Genomic DNA, 13,571 nt, shown 5'->3' on the forward strand with positions numbered 1-13,571 from the left:
GGGATTCCACAGCCAATTGGGAGAAAAGCGCTCTCGAGGGTGGGGGTATGCTTTTTCCAGGGCAGATGGGGTTCAGCCCAAGTTACGGGGCAGCTTTGGTCCACTCTGGATTTGCCTGGATTCGCGTATGTGGGGGCGAACGCGTCTTATCGGGGGGCGGCCGGCTGGGGCCAGGCAGCCCGGATCCCAGCCGAGGAGGTGCGCGGTGCTGAGAAACCGTGGGAGCGACCATAGAGAGCGCGCGGGCGGAGCGAGCGGCCGGATGCGGTCACCATAGAGACGGGTGACTGACAGGCAGCGGAAGAGGAAGCTGCGGACAGGGGCTGTGAGGTGGCAGCGGCTGCAGCGGCGGAGCCGGCGCCTCAGCGGGCACTGGGGTCTGTTCCCCCTTCCCCGTCCCTGCTCCCTGCCAGGCGCGTGCGGGACGCCGCTCTTGGTCCCCACGCCTCCGCCCCGCCCCCTCCCGGGACGCCGGGAGACCCCGGCCGTCCTTTATCCGGTGTCCGCCGGCCCCCGGCCCTGAAACCCGGGCCTCCTCCCCGAGGGCCTTGGGCGTCCCTCCTGGTCCTGCGCTCGCGGCCTCGATGCTGTCTCTGGCGCGGCCTCCGCTCCCGCCGACTGGCCTGAGAACGAGGTCTGTGCCCCAGTCTCCCGGCCGCGACCTCCGACCCCGCCTCGCAGAACGACCCGAGCTGGTCTCCCGAGCCCCCTTCTCAGCAGCCCGGTGACGTGGCCAGTTTATTTCTGTTTTCAGACGAACGGCGAAGACTCGCGTCGGGCCTTCGTTCTAGGGCTAGACTTGGTCTCTGATCGCCGAGAGGTAGCGCAGGGGTCCTGTCGGAAGCTGGCCGCGCTTCTGTTTGCGTTCCCAGGACCCTGGCATTGTCTCTAGTTGCTGCTTGTGCTCTCTCTTTGCTTTTGGTTTGCTTCAATTGGCCCCTGGGGCCCTGGTAAAACCAGGCACCGAATCGCTCGCACACAGTAAGAGTTCCAGTCCCCGCCTGCTGTCTCCTCAGCAGCTGGGGTTCCGAGGAGAATGCCCTGCAAGATGGCTCCATCGGCCATGGCGCTCCTGAGAGGCTGTCAGTGCTGAGTCACCGATCTACCTCATTCGGGTGGGCAGAATTTATGTGTGCCATGCGAGTGGCTCCAGACCGCTCCTGAGTGGGAGGAGGGGTTCCTGTAGCCGTTGCGTCTTCTCAAACACGGGGAGCAGAGTAGAAAGAGGCTCTGGCCCCTTCCCTTGTGCCCACCGGGCCTGCCGCAGTGGCTCAGCAGCCCCTTCAGTAGCCCGCCTGAGGACCGATGCCAGAGGCAGGCATTCTTCCGGAAAGGCCCACTGAGGCAGGCTCCGGCTTCTCTGGTTGGGGGCTGTTGTTTTGATGGATCGTGTGTTTTTCCCTTACCTCTTATCGCTTGCTGTCATCTGTTGACTTAGGCCCAGTCTGCAGATGTGTGTAGTGTTCCTTTTTGGGTTAGCTTTGGCAGTATTGAGTTTTACTTCCTCCTCTTTTTAGTGGAAGACAGACCATAATCCCAGTGTGAGTGAAATTGATTGTTTCATTTATTACCGTTTTGGCTGGGGGTTAGTTCCGACACCTTCACAGTTGAAGAGCAGGCAGAAGGAGTTGTGAAGACAGGACAATCTTCTTGGGGATGCTGGGCCTGGAAGCCAGCCGGCCTTGCTCTGTCTTTGGCCTCATTGACCCCAGGTTCTCTGGTTAAAACTGCAAGCCTACTACTGGCCTGGTGCCCATCAATCCATTGATCCTTGAGGCTGTGCCCCTGGGGCACCCACCTGGCAGGGCCTACCACCATGCGACTGAGCTCCCTGTTGGCTCTGCTGCGGCCAGCCCTTCCCCTCATCTTAGGGCTGTCTCTGGGGTGCAGCCTGAGCCTCCTGCGGGTTTCCTGGATCCAGGGGGAGGGAGAAGATCCCTGTGTCGAGGCTGTAGGGGACCGAGGAGGGCCACAGAATCCAGATTCGAGAGCTCGGCTAGACCAAAATGATGAAGACTTCAAACCCCGGATTGTCCCCTACTACAGGGACCCCAACAAGCCCTACAAGAAGGTGCTCAGGTGAGAGCAACGTGTGTGCATAGTCCCCAGAAACTGGCCCTGTTTTGGGCTGGTGTAAATCCTTGCCTCTGCCTTTCCATTGGCAATCGGCGTCGGGCGACTTGGAGCAATTCTGGCTTACTTTCCATCATGGTTTCTTTCTGTTTTTTCCCTCCTTCTTAGGTCTTAGAAAGTCTCACATTCATTGGTGTTAAATTAGGGTTCGATGTTTTTTGTTTGTTTTTGTTTTGTTTTGAGACGGGAGTCTTGCTCTCGTCGCCCAGGCTGGAGTGCAATGGTGCGATATTGGCTCACTGCAACCTCTGCCTCCCAGGTTCAAGTGATTTTCCTGCCTCAGCCTTGCGAGTAGCTGGTATTACAGGTGCACACCACCACGCCCAGCTAATTTTGTATTTTTAGTAGACACGAGCTTTCTCCATGTTGGTCAGGCTGGTCTTGAACTCCTGACCTCAGGTGATCCATCTGCCTCGGCCTCCCAAAGTGCTGGGATTACAGGCGTGAGCTACCGTGCCCAGCCAGGGTTCGATGTTCTTGAACAGAGTAGGAATTGCATCTAACCTACCTAATCTATCCTTGGTAGACTCCCTCCCCTCCCAAATCAATTCCAGTGTCAGCTACTTAGTGGATACTCAGTTCAGTACCTAATTAATATTGACAAGGAAGGAAGTTTCTCCCTTCTCAGCCCCAACTCACTCCTAGAGGGGGATGTATATTCTGAACAAGCTGGGTTCCTAAAGATTAGGGAGTTGACCCCTGGCACACTGGTCTTTCCACAGGACTCGGTACATCCAGACAGAGCTGGGCTCCCGTGAGCGGTTGCTGGTGGCTGTCCTGACCTCCCGAGCTACACTGTCCACTTTGGCCGTGGCTGTGAACCGTACGGTGGCCCATCACTTCCCTCGGTTACTCTACTTCACTGGGCAGCGGGGGGCCCGGGCTCCAGCAGGGATGCAGGTGGTGTCTCATGGGGATGAGCGGCCCGCCTGGCTCATGTCAGAGACCCTGCGCCACCTTCACACACACTTTGGGGCCGACTACGACTGGTTCTTCATCATGCAGGATGACACATATGTGCAGGCCCCCCGCCTGGCAGCCCTTGCTGGCCACCTCAGCATCAACCAAGACCTGTACTTAGGCCGGGCAGAGGAGTTCATTGGCGCAGGCGAGCAGGCCCGGTACTGTCATGGGGGCTTTGGCTACCTGTTGTCACGGAGTCTCCTGCTTCGTCTGCGGCCACATCTGGATGGCTGCCGAGGAGACATTCTCAGTGCCCGTCCTGACGAGTGGCTTGGACGCTGCCTCATTGACTCTCTGGGCGTCGGCTGTGTCTCACAGCACCAGGTGACAGCTCTTTCAAGTCAGTCCCAGTCCCTGATAAGCTAGTGGGGGATGAGTGATTGGCCTTCCTCCCAGCAGCACCTTAGGGGCCATTGTTCCCCCTTCCTGGCCACTGGCCGCTCTGTGGGCCCTCCGTTGCTCACCTTTGGCAATCTGAGAACCTGGGGCTATCAAAAGTAGTATCTTGTTAGGAACCCCTAAGCAAGACCAAAGGGTGCTCCTACTCACCAGTCCTCCCCTGCCCCCCTGCCCTCCACACCTCCCCCGACATCCACACTTCAGTTATGGCAGTGTGGGCATGTCTTAGAGATGGCTACTCCCCAGAGAAGTGAGGTGATCACTTTTCCAGCCCAGAGAGCTGCCCTGTTTCTTGTGCTGGAGAAGAGTGGAAGAACCCAGAGGTGGCTCATCCTCTCAAACCAAAGTATTGGGAGGATTTTCTGGCTTGTGTCATTCATTCCCTTGAAGAACAATGGGAATCTTTGGGGGAAGAAAGTATCATTATTATTATTTTTAATATGTTATTTCTGTGATGGCTCCTTGCAGAGCAGGGCTAGCCCGTAAGCAATGCACTGAGAGTAGCCGAGAGTGTCCTTAGTTGCCTACTTGCTTTCTACTTTCCAAAATGTGGGCAGTGAAAGAACTGGGGTTAAGCGAGGTGCTGGAAAGGGTGCCTCTTCTGTCCTCTGTTCTAACGCAGCAGTGCTAACAGATGTGAACACTGAGTATGGTTAAGGGCGGTTTGGGACTGGCAGCTCTTGTGTGTGTCATTGATTGGTCTGATTGTCCCTCTAGGGGCAGCAGTATCGCTCATTTGAACTGGCCAAAAATAGGGACCCTGAGAAGGAAGGGAGCTCGGCTTTCCTGAGTGCCTTCGCCGTGCACCCTGTCTCCGAAGGTACCCTCATGTACCGGCTCCACAAACGCTTCAGCGCTCTGGAGTTGGAGCGGGCTTACAGTGAAATAGAACAACTGCAGGTGAGCTGAAGAGGAGCAGGTGGGCAGAGGACCGCAGTCAGAGGGTCAGAGAGAGCCTGAGATGTCCAGGCGTGCAATGAACGAGCAGCTGGCAGTGGGGCTGGGCTAGGCCCTGTATAATGGCAGGGCAGGAAGAGGCCGACCATACTTAAATTTAAAGCAACTACAGGGACAAAGGTCTTTGGGGGTCCAAAGCAATCATAAGGTAAGCTCCCAGCACAACTTGAATGCAGCTAAAGGGGTTTGCAAGTAGACTCTGAGGATCAGGAAGCTCTGCACAGTGTTCAGACAGAATAGTTTTAGCTCCTCAATAGTGCCTGTCCACTGAGGAGGCAAAAACTCTGAAGTTTCTTTACTTCTAGAACTGTCCCAAGAAAGCCCAAGGGTAGAAGGGAGAATTCTCAAGTTGAATGTCGGGCTTGGCAGAGGTGGAGTATAGATGAAAACAAGGGTGTGATTATGAAGAGGATGTGAGTCCTTTGGGTATAGGAGAGAAAGGCTGTTGAGCTTCTATTTCAAGATACTTTTACCTGTGCAAAAAGCACATTTTCCACCTCCTTCTCATGGCATTTGTGTAAGGTGAGTATGATTCCTATTCCGTCTGCATTTTAGAGGTGAAGAATAATGTACAAGGGATGCAGTGATTAGCAAGGGACCTCTCACTAAGTGTTGATGGAGTTAGGACAGAGCTCAGCTGTTTGAATCTCAGAGCGCAGGCAGCTGGAGCTGGGTAGGATCCTGGAGCTGGCACTAATGTGAGGTGCATTCCCTTCAACCCAGGCTCAGATCCGGAACCTGACCGTGCTGACCCCCGAAGGGGAGGCAGGGCTGAGCTGGCCCGTTGGGCTCCCTGCTCCTTTCACACCACACTCCCGCTTTGAGGTGCTGGGCTGGGACTACTTCACAGAGCAGCACACCTTCTCCTGTGCAGATGGGGCTCCCAAGTGCCCACTACAGGGGGCTAGCAGGGCGGACGTGGGTGATGCGTTGGAGACTGCCCTGGAGCAGCTCAATCGGCGCTATCAGCCCCGCCTGCGCTTCCAGAAGCAGCGACTGCTCAACGGCTATCGGCGCTTCGACCCAGCACGGGGCATGGAGTACACCCTGGACCTGCTGTTGGAATGTGTGACACAGCGTGGGCACCGGCGGGCCCTGGCTCGCAGGGTCAGCCTGCTGCGGCCACTGAGCCGGGTGGAAATCCTACCTATGCCCTATGTCACTGAGGCCACCCGAGTGCAGCTGGTGCTGCCACTCCTGGTGGCTGAAGCTGCTGCAGCCCCGGCTTTCCTCGAGGCCTTTGCAGCCAATGTCCTGGAGCCACGAGAACATGCATTGCTCACCCTGTTGCTGGTCTACGGGCCACGAGAAGGTGGCCGTGGAGCTCCAGACCCATTTCTTGGGGTGAAGGCTGCAGCAGCTGAGTTAGAGCGACGGTATCCTGGGACGAGGCTGGCCTGGCTCGCTGTGCGAGCAGAGGCCCCTTCCCAGGTGCGACTCATGGACGTGGTCTCGAAGAAGCACCCTGTGGACACTCTCTTCTTCCTTACCACCGTGTGGACAAGGCCTGGGCCCGAAGTCCTCAACCGCTGTCGCATGAATGCCATCTCTGGCTGGCAGGCCTTCTTTCCAGTCCATTTCCAGGAGTTCAATCCTGCCCTGTCACCACAGAGATCACCCCCAGGGCCCCCGGGGGCTGGCCCTGACCCCCCCTCCCCTCCTGGTGCTGACCCCTCCCGGGGGGCTCCTATAGGGGGGAGATTTGACCGGCAGGCTTCTGCGGAGGGCTGCTTCTACAACGCTGACTACCTGGCGGCCCGAGCCCGGCTGGCAGGTGAACTGGCAGGCCAGGAAGAGGAGGAAGCCCTGGAGGGGCTGGAGGTGATGGATGTTTTCCTCCGGTTCTCAGGGCTCCACCTCTTTCGGGCCGTAGAGCCAGGGCTGGTGCAGAAGTTCTCCCTGCGGGACTGCAGCCCACGGCTCAGTGAAGAACTCTACCACCGCTGCCGCCTCAGCAACCTGGAGGGGCTAGGGGGCCGTGCCCAGCTGGCTATGGCTCTCTTTGAGCAGGAGCAGGCCAATAGCACTTAGCCCGCCTGGGGGCCCTAACCTCCTTACCTTTCCTTTGTCTGCCTCAGCCCCAGGAAGGGCAAGGCAAGATGGTGGACAGATAGAGAATTGTTGCTGTATTTTTTAAATATGAAAATGTTATTAAACATGTCTTCTGCCAAACTGTTTTTAGGTCTAGGGAAAATTGAGTAAGGAGAAGAATCCAAGGGAAGGGTATGGGGAGTTGTCCCGAGGGACCCACTGCCTCCCCACCTTCTTCCCTCCCCCTCCCCTCCCCCTCCCCTCCCCAGTTTCCAATGACCACACGGCTGCTGTCAGATGAATGACTTTTAATCCAGCCCCACACCCCAAGGTGGCAGAGGAGTGATGCTGGAGCCCGGGGCAAAATGCTGGGGCCCGGGACACGGCTGAAAGTTCCGTCGTGCTGCTTATTTTTGGGCTCCTAGGTGTTGCGCACAACCAGCGACTGCTCCAGCTCCTGCCTGCGCTGCTGGATCTTTAGAGGAAGTGAGAACAGGAGCAGGTGTCAGTGTTCTGGTGAGTGATCAGGACAATCCCACCTACTGACACCGCCTGCCCTGAAAGAGCATCTGGGAGCAGGGAGGGCCATTGCATGGTGAGGCAGTGTGGTGAAGCTTTACTGTGGGGAGCTGCGAGGGCTGCCCACGAGCTGAACAGGGAGGTTTCTCTTGGAGTTGAGGATGGGGAAGCCTCAGGGCAAGGGTCCCTGCGTACCTTGCAGTAGAAGTAGCGACTGACGGCCTCCTGGGACCAGGGCTGGTGGTAGAACTCAGCCCGGCGCTCCTCTTCGGGGTTGCCGGCTACATCTGTCATCACCTGGGAGGGAGCGTGGGGTGAGCCCTGAGCCCTGAATCCCCTCACCTGCCCCTGGAGTACAACGTTTACTCTCTTTCCCACTGTGCTTGTCTTCCACTCCAGTACTCCCTGAGTCTCCCTCTTCACCTTGAGGTCCCGGCTCTGGGAGCGGAGCAGGTCTTGGACATAGCCTTTGGGGTCTCTGGAGAAGCTTAGCATGAAGTCCCTCTGGATCTTGAGCTGGTTTATGGACTCAATCGTCTCATGGATCTGCAGGTAGAAAGATAGATGCTTTCCACCTGGCTGTGGTGATGTGGGAGACGAGGGGAAAGGAAGCGGGTGGGAAGGGGAGGGAGAGGGGGTTTCTTCTGTGAAGGACAACCCCTCAGAGCCCCTGATTTCTCTGAAGTCCCAGGGGAGGAGGGGATGGGCAGAACTAAACTTGGAATGAGGTTCAGCTCCAAGCAGCATGGAAGGGCCATGTGTGTCCCATTGGCCCAGAGTCTGGTCTCTCTTTTTTTTTTTTTTTTAATTTAACCCAGACTGCTCATCTGCAACCACACCCTGGTCTCAGAAAAGTCTCCTCTATCATGTCTGGGTTAATGTCCCACTCCAGCTCTGGGCTTGGGCCCCACCTTACTGTCCAGAGCACTGATCTCCTGCTGGTTGGCCGTGGACAGGAGGAAGCTGCTCATCTGCCCCTTTAATGGCTCCTCCACCTCCACGTCAATGTCATAGCACGCCGTCTTCTTCTGGTCTGAAGGGTCCACGCTGCCAGGGAAGTCCAGCCCTTCGTGTCCACGATGCCCCCATACAGGCCCCAGGGCCCCGGGGCTGGGGCAGATCCAACAGGGAGGGAGAAGAGATGGGAGTGGGAGGAGAGGGAGGGGCAGGGAAGGCAGGAACGAGATCATTCCCTGGTCTGAGAAGCAAGCTGGGGCCACCTCACCTGATGACATGGTTGATGACAATTGGGTCAGGGGGCAATAGCAGGGCTGTGAGGCGCTGGGGGATCTCAGAAAACTTCAGCCGGGGACAATCAAAAATCTGAAGCAGGACAATTGGGGAGAGAGAGATCACTCTTCTTGAAGAGATCATCATGCAGCTGTAGATCCTTTTGTTCTGGAAAGGCCACAAGAAGCTGAGAGGAAGTCTGATTCCTCAGTGCGCATGGGGATGGGATTGGGGTGGGCTGGTCTGGTGGTGGAGCCACCGGTATGGCTGACAAGGTAGGGGGTGGGTCAGTGTGGGGCAGGGGTTGAGAGTGCGGGCCCTGGGTCAGCCTGCTTATGTATCAGTCCTGCCTCTGCCACTTACTATGCAACCTGGAGCAAGTTAACACCTCAGGGCTCAGTGTCTTCATCTCTAGAGTGGGGATGAAAAGAATACCTATCTCCCAGGGCTGCCGTGAGAAGTCAGTGAACTAATACACATAAAGTGCTTGGGACAGTGCCTGGCACATGGTAAGTGCCCAATAAATATCAACTGCTATTTTTACTCCTCAGGTTTATCTGCCGTATTTATTTTTAAATGCATTAATAAGAATATTCTCTGTTTTGGTGGAATTTTGCTCAATCACTTTTGCAGCAGTTTGATTTTCCTAACTGCCCAGGAGAGTAGATAGGACAGGTATTGTCACTCCACTTCAAAGATAAGGAAACAAGGTTCAGAATTGCTGAGTCACTTACCCAGAGTCCAGACTCAGGACTAGAACCTGGGGATCCTAACTCCAAGTGCCAAGAATATTACATTCCAGAAAGCGGTTGGCTTTGTAGGGTTTCCAGGTCTTCCTAACTTGGGGGGGCTAACATGGATTGGCTGCAGCACAGAGCTAATCCACAGTAGGGCCTGAACTAGAATCCTGGTCGGTCTCTTGGCTCCAAGACCATGACTGTGTACTGCTTCTGCTACTCAGGAATCTAGAAGGGAGGGGTGGTAGTTACCTTGGTAGAGGTACTTCCCCTGCTGGAGAACTCCGCCTGCTCCCCAGATCCCAGGGTTCAGGAGAGAGGTTACCTGCTGGAAATACTTGTCCCCATTGATGTATTCCTTGTCATGGGAGTCCTGCAGCCTGTTGGTCTTCACATACTGCCACAGGGCCTGGACGATGGCTGAGCGGCTCTGTGTGTGCAGCCCCAGCAGCCGGGCTAGGCGGGGATCCAGTTTGAACTGGGGAGGCTGGGAAAAGGGGACTGTGAAAGTTAGACCAAAGGGAGAGAAAGGAAGGAGCCCAGGGCCAGGCCATTCAGGACTAGGGGGATGTGTTGATTGAGGAAACATGCCCCTGGGGAAGGATAGGTTTGGGAGGGGAAGGAGGTCTCTCAAGATGCACCACTTTGGGACCTAGCCCTGCCCTGAGGGCCTTGTGTGGCGTGTATGGGGCAGCATGGCAGGTGCAGACCTGGTAGTCCAGCATGAGGAGCAGCGTGCAGCGCACACTCAAGTCCCCAGGCCGTTTCACCTGGAAGCCATCCGTCTCCTGGGTCGTGGGTGTCCGATGCCACTGTCCAGGAGAGAAGAGCTGTGTCTCCCAAAGGCCCATCTGGAGTGGTGGGGCCCAGGACTCTAGGGTGGTCCCTGACCCAAATCTGTGCTGGTTCTTCAGAGATTCTGGCCTGTGGGAGGGTGGCAATTCAAGGGCGGAGGGGCTCTTGGTCTTACCTCAACGAGGTGGTTGTCAGGGCCGTAAAGATCTTTGTCCAGCTCGATGACCAAACTCTTGAAGAAAGAAGAGAACTTCCGCTTCTGTTTGCTGGGCTGTGGGAGAGCAACAGGGACCATGGGGGCAGAACAAGGACGAGGTGGGAGGAGCAGAAGGAGGCCAAGTTGGCAGCAGACAGGGCAGTGGGCTTAGATGAAATCCTCTGCACTTGGAATGTCTCTAGGCCTGCCCCCAACCCAGCCTGGGCTGACTCCCTAGCCCTTAGTGCAGACACCTTGTTCTGTTCTCAGTGCAGCCCATGCCCACCCCAGGACACCTGGAGAGACCTGGGCCGGGACGTACATCATCCAGGAGCTTCCCCTCCACCCGTAGCTCCCAGGAGGCAATGCTGCCGTCAGAATCCTCAGCATCAGGCTTCGCAGGGTTAAAAGTGTTGGAGATATAGAGTCGCAGCTTCCGCTTTTGCTGTAGAAATAGAGTGTAGAACCGGGCGAATGCTGTGTGCTCCCACCCCGACCATCCTGCTTCCCCATCCTGGTCACGCGACTCTAGAGTCCCCTTCCTACCCCCGAACTAAGGCACCTTCATGGGCCTCTTCAGAGCCTCCTGGATGTCCACCCGCTTCCGCATGATGGTTTGATCCAGTTTCCTCTCAAATGCCAAGAGGTCCATGTAAGCCTGGGACTCGGGGACCAGCTCCCGAATCTGGAGAAGGAGGAGCAGGGCAGGAGTCAGAGGCTCAAGTCCAGGGTTGTACCATGGAATGTATGCATGTTGTACAATCCTAGGGTACAAAAGATGTCGGGGGAGCCATCCTACTTTTGGGCATGTAGCTTTGACAGTGGGAACAGGACGTCTCCCCAGGATGCCATTATCCAGCAGTAGGGGCCTTGCTGTGTAGGGATAACAATTGCTTCTCCCTTTAGGAAGTGCCTTGTGTTTCATCATCGGGGAGGAGGTAGCAACAGTGGAGCTCAGCAAGCACTAGCCTTTAGTCTCCTCATCCTGCCATTGTCCATATCATATGCCTGCTGGGCTTCCCCTGGGCCCCTGCAAAGTGCCTAGTAGGGGCTCAGTCCCTGAGACAGTTGGACAGCGGTGCTTCCTTCTCTGCTGGCACCTTGCTCAGCCCCCACACCTGTCCCAACTGTACTGTCCCCATACCCAGCTGGACCTGGGTCTCTTTAGGATGCTCAGGATCTCTGGCCACCTTCTATCCCCTTCATTCTGCCTGGCAGCTTCGGATCCCCTAGCTCTTGCCCCCTCCTGGTCCCACAGCTCTATGTCTTAGTACCACTTGGATCAAACCCCCTGACAGGCCCCTGTGTTCTGGCCCCAGTGGCTCTGCTGCTTCCCTCCACCTCACCCCCTCCCTCTGGCCTGCGGAGCCTCACTTATTAATGAGCTTTTTTAAACAAAAAGTGAAAGTGACTGTGACGCTGAAGCTCTGCTTCTGAGGGGGGAGGGGAGGGCGGAGCAGCAAAGGGTGGGGGGTGGGCTGGGGGCTGCTGTGAAAGGCACTCACCCTTTGAGGGAGGATTTTGTCAGCCATCTTCCTCCTCTTGGCACTGTACATTTTTTAAAGAAAAAACCAGGTTACCATGGCGACAGATCTGGGAGTAACGAGGCCACCTGCTAAATTATCCCGACATCTCCGCCCGCCTGGCTGGGGTTCCCACAGCCCACTTGTCTGCCCGCCCAAGGGCTATGACGGTGGTGTGTGGAACTGGTGCTCTGTCCTCTCTCAGGACACAGGAGTGACCCATCCATTCTCTGGCCTGGGAGCCCCCTTCTACCCTGCCACATCCTCAGGGACAGAGAAATTTAGACTTAGGAGGGACTGGCTGGTGGGGGCGGTGCTGCCAAAAGATGCGAGCTGCAGACGTGTTTGAGGAAAGGTGGGGATGAGGGAGGACAAAGGAGAGGGAAGCCAGGTTCTGAAGACCTTTTCTGGAAAGCAGGGGGTGCCCTGTCCAAAGGGGCCTAAGCTCAGAGGGAGGGAGAGAGACGAACTCCTTCCTATCCATGGAGCGGGAGGTGATGGTGTGAAGCTGGCGGGACTTGCACCCCTTCCAGCCACCCTGGGCTTGGAAGAGAACACTGATGGGCTGGGGGTACTCATGCCCTGGGACTACCTGGCAACAGGGTGAGGGACATGCTGCAGCCATAGGCGCCCAGAATGTGCATGGGTGTGACTTCAGGCTGAGGCCAAACTGACTAGGCCCGGGGTAGTAGCAGCTGGATGTGGGCTCTTTCTGACCCACTAGCTGCTTCTAACTAACCCAAAAACCCCCAGAAAAACCTTGGCGGGTTGATCAAGAGATGAAAACGCAGCCTAGAGAATAGCTCCATACTGCCCCCGTGTGGTGTTCTCAAGCACTGCCCCCTCCCTATGCAGAAATCTAAGGCTAACAAGCGGATTTCATTAAAGGTCTGGCTTGTTTTAAACAGATTATCTATGTGTAACTCTCCATTTATACAAGATAAATCAGGGAATTACCATTTGCTGTACAAAATGACGATGCACTTTACTAAAGAATTCATCATGGGATTCCTATAAGTGGTGATTTTTTCCCCGATGTGTAAAAAATAATAATGAGGTAAAATTGATATTACACCTTTTATAGAAACCCATCTGTTGTGCAAAAAAAGCATGTGTATTTGGCTAAATACTGAAACCCAGAGGGGCACTGCTGTTGCCAGGAGCCAGCAGGGGCTTTGAGGGTGCCACCAGCTACTGGAGGAAAGCAAGGAAATGGGCTGGCCCTGGTGGCTTGAGAGCAGACCTGGGCCAGAGTACCTAAGAATTAAGAGCAGGACTGGGTAGAGACCACCTACCCACAGGGCAAATGCCCAAGCTCCACCCCCATGGTCAGAGAGTCCCATTGAGAAAATCTGGAGTGGCTTTGAAACAGCCCTGGGGCCGGCAGGAAGGCTCAGCGGAGAACCACACTTTGGGGAACACAGTCCTACAGCTCTGCCCTCAGTCCCACTGGAAGCCCCGCCCCCACCCCAAAGACTGAAGCATCACCCAGAACCTGATGGGTGGAGAGAAGGACTGAGCAGGTGACAAGGAGAAGGGTGAGGGGAGCGTGCAGGGAAGCTGTACCGGCTGCCGACGGCCGCAGCCTGTCTCTACCGTGGGCACACAAAAGAATCAGGCCGGTGCCCCCTAAGCCCACCTCCCCAGAGGGCATCCGACCCGGGAAGCCTCGCTCCCTGCTAATCATTCTTCCTCGCCCCTTCCAATCCCCGCTACTCGCTTACCTGGTCCCTGCGGGTCCCCCAGGGCCCGCCCCTGCACGCCCCCTCCGCGCCGGGCCTCCCACTCACCTGCGGCTCCGCGCGGGGGCGGTGGGCACCGGCTGGCCCTGGCTCTGTGCCTGGCTCTGCCCGGGCGGGGGCGCTGCTCGCTTGCGGGCGGGCTCCATGCCCGCGGGGGCCAGGCCGGGTCGCACGGCGGGGCTGCCCATGTACGGGGAGCCCGGGGGGCCCATGGGCGCCCCCTGGTGGGGCATCCGGGCTCCAGACGGCATCCCGGGGCGCTGGGGGTGGGCGGGGGTGAAGCAGAAACGGGCGCCCGTGGGTCAGACCAGGGCCCCCCGCTCCAGGCGCGGTGAGCCGGCGTCTC

At 56.8% G+C, this 13,571-nt stretch overlaps 2 protein-coding genes and 1 non-coding gene across 6 annotated transcripts in view; 2 read left to right on the top strand and 1 right to left on the bottom strand.

Annotated features, from left to right (window-relative positions):
• Nucleotides 1–278: 278 nt before the first annotated feature.
• Nucleotides 279–6,624, top strand: CHPF2 (chondroitin polymerizing factor 2). 2 transcript variants are annotated; one of them, XM_054655343.2, is made up of 4 exons: nucleotides 279–2,079; nucleotides 2,856–3,420; nucleotides 4,213–4,395; nucleotides 5,176–6,624. In XM_054655343.2, exons 1-4 carry the CDS (start codon nucleotides 1,817–1,819, stop codon nucleotides 6,481–6,483), a joined length of 2,319 nt encoding a protein of 772 aa, XP_054511318.1. In that variant the 5' UTR covers nucleotides 279–1,816; the 3' UTR covers nucleotides 6,484–6,624. The 2 variants fall into 2 exon arrangements, with proteins under 2 accessions (XP_054511318.1, XP_054511319.1); XM_054655344.2 differs by lacking the exon at nucleotides 4,213–4,395 and having other exon boundaries at nucleotides 281–2,079.
• MIR671 (microRNA mir-671) lies at nucleotides 6,224–6,340 on the top strand. The gene has a single exon (NR_035981.1). It is a non-coding gene; the product is annotated as a microRNA mir-671 (primary transcript).
• Nucleotides 6,625–6,776: 152 nt separating the features above from the next.
• The window catches only part of SMARCD3 (SWI/SNF related, matrix associated, actin dependent regulator of chromatin, subfamily d, member 3), a 38,198-nt gene continuing 31,403 nt past the window's right edge, over nucleotides 6,777–13,571 (bottom strand). For 2 of the 3 annotated variants that reach the window (XM_016945944.4, XM_016945943.4), the window contains 12 exons: nucleotides 13,274–13,485; nucleotides 11,466–11,508; nucleotides 10,523–10,645; nucleotides 10,283–10,405; nucleotides 9,940–10,035; nucleotides 9,680–9,781; nucleotides 9,295–9,456; nucleotides 8,228–8,325; nucleotides 7,914–8,049; nucleotides 7,426–7,548; nucleotides 7,198–7,299; nucleotides 6,777–6,958 (listed from right to left, as the gene is read on the bottom strand). In XM_016945944.4, coding sequence (XP_016801433.1) covers nucleotides 6,905–6,958; nucleotides 7,198–7,299; nucleotides 7,426–7,548; nucleotides 7,914–8,049; nucleotides 8,228–8,325; nucleotides 9,295–9,456; nucleotides 9,680–9,781; nucleotides 9,940–10,035; nucleotides 10,283–10,405; nucleotides 10,523–10,645; nucleotides 11,466–11,508; nucleotides 13,274–13,485 — 1,374 coding nt within the window. In that variant the 3' untranslated portion in view covers nucleotides 6,777–6,904. The remainder of the gene's footprint in view (nucleotides 6,959–7,197; nucleotides 7,300–7,425; nucleotides 7,549–7,913; nucleotides 8,050–8,227; nucleotides 8,326–9,294; nucleotides 9,457–9,679; nucleotides 9,782–9,939; nucleotides 10,036–10,282; nucleotides 10,406–10,522; nucleotides 10,646–11,465; nucleotides 11,509–13,273; nucleotides 13,486–13,571) is intronic. The other variant, XM_054655346.2, reaches the window with a different exon arrangement.

The sequence above is a fragment of the Pan troglodytes genome, chromosome 6 (assembly GCF_028858775.2).
Source record: "Pan troglodytes isolate AG18354 chromosome 6, NHGRI_mPanTro3-v2.0_pri, whole genome shotgun sequence".
Classification (NCBI taxonomy): domain Eukaryota; kingdom Metazoa; phylum Chordata; class Mammalia; order Primates; family Hominidae; genus Pan; species Pan troglodytes.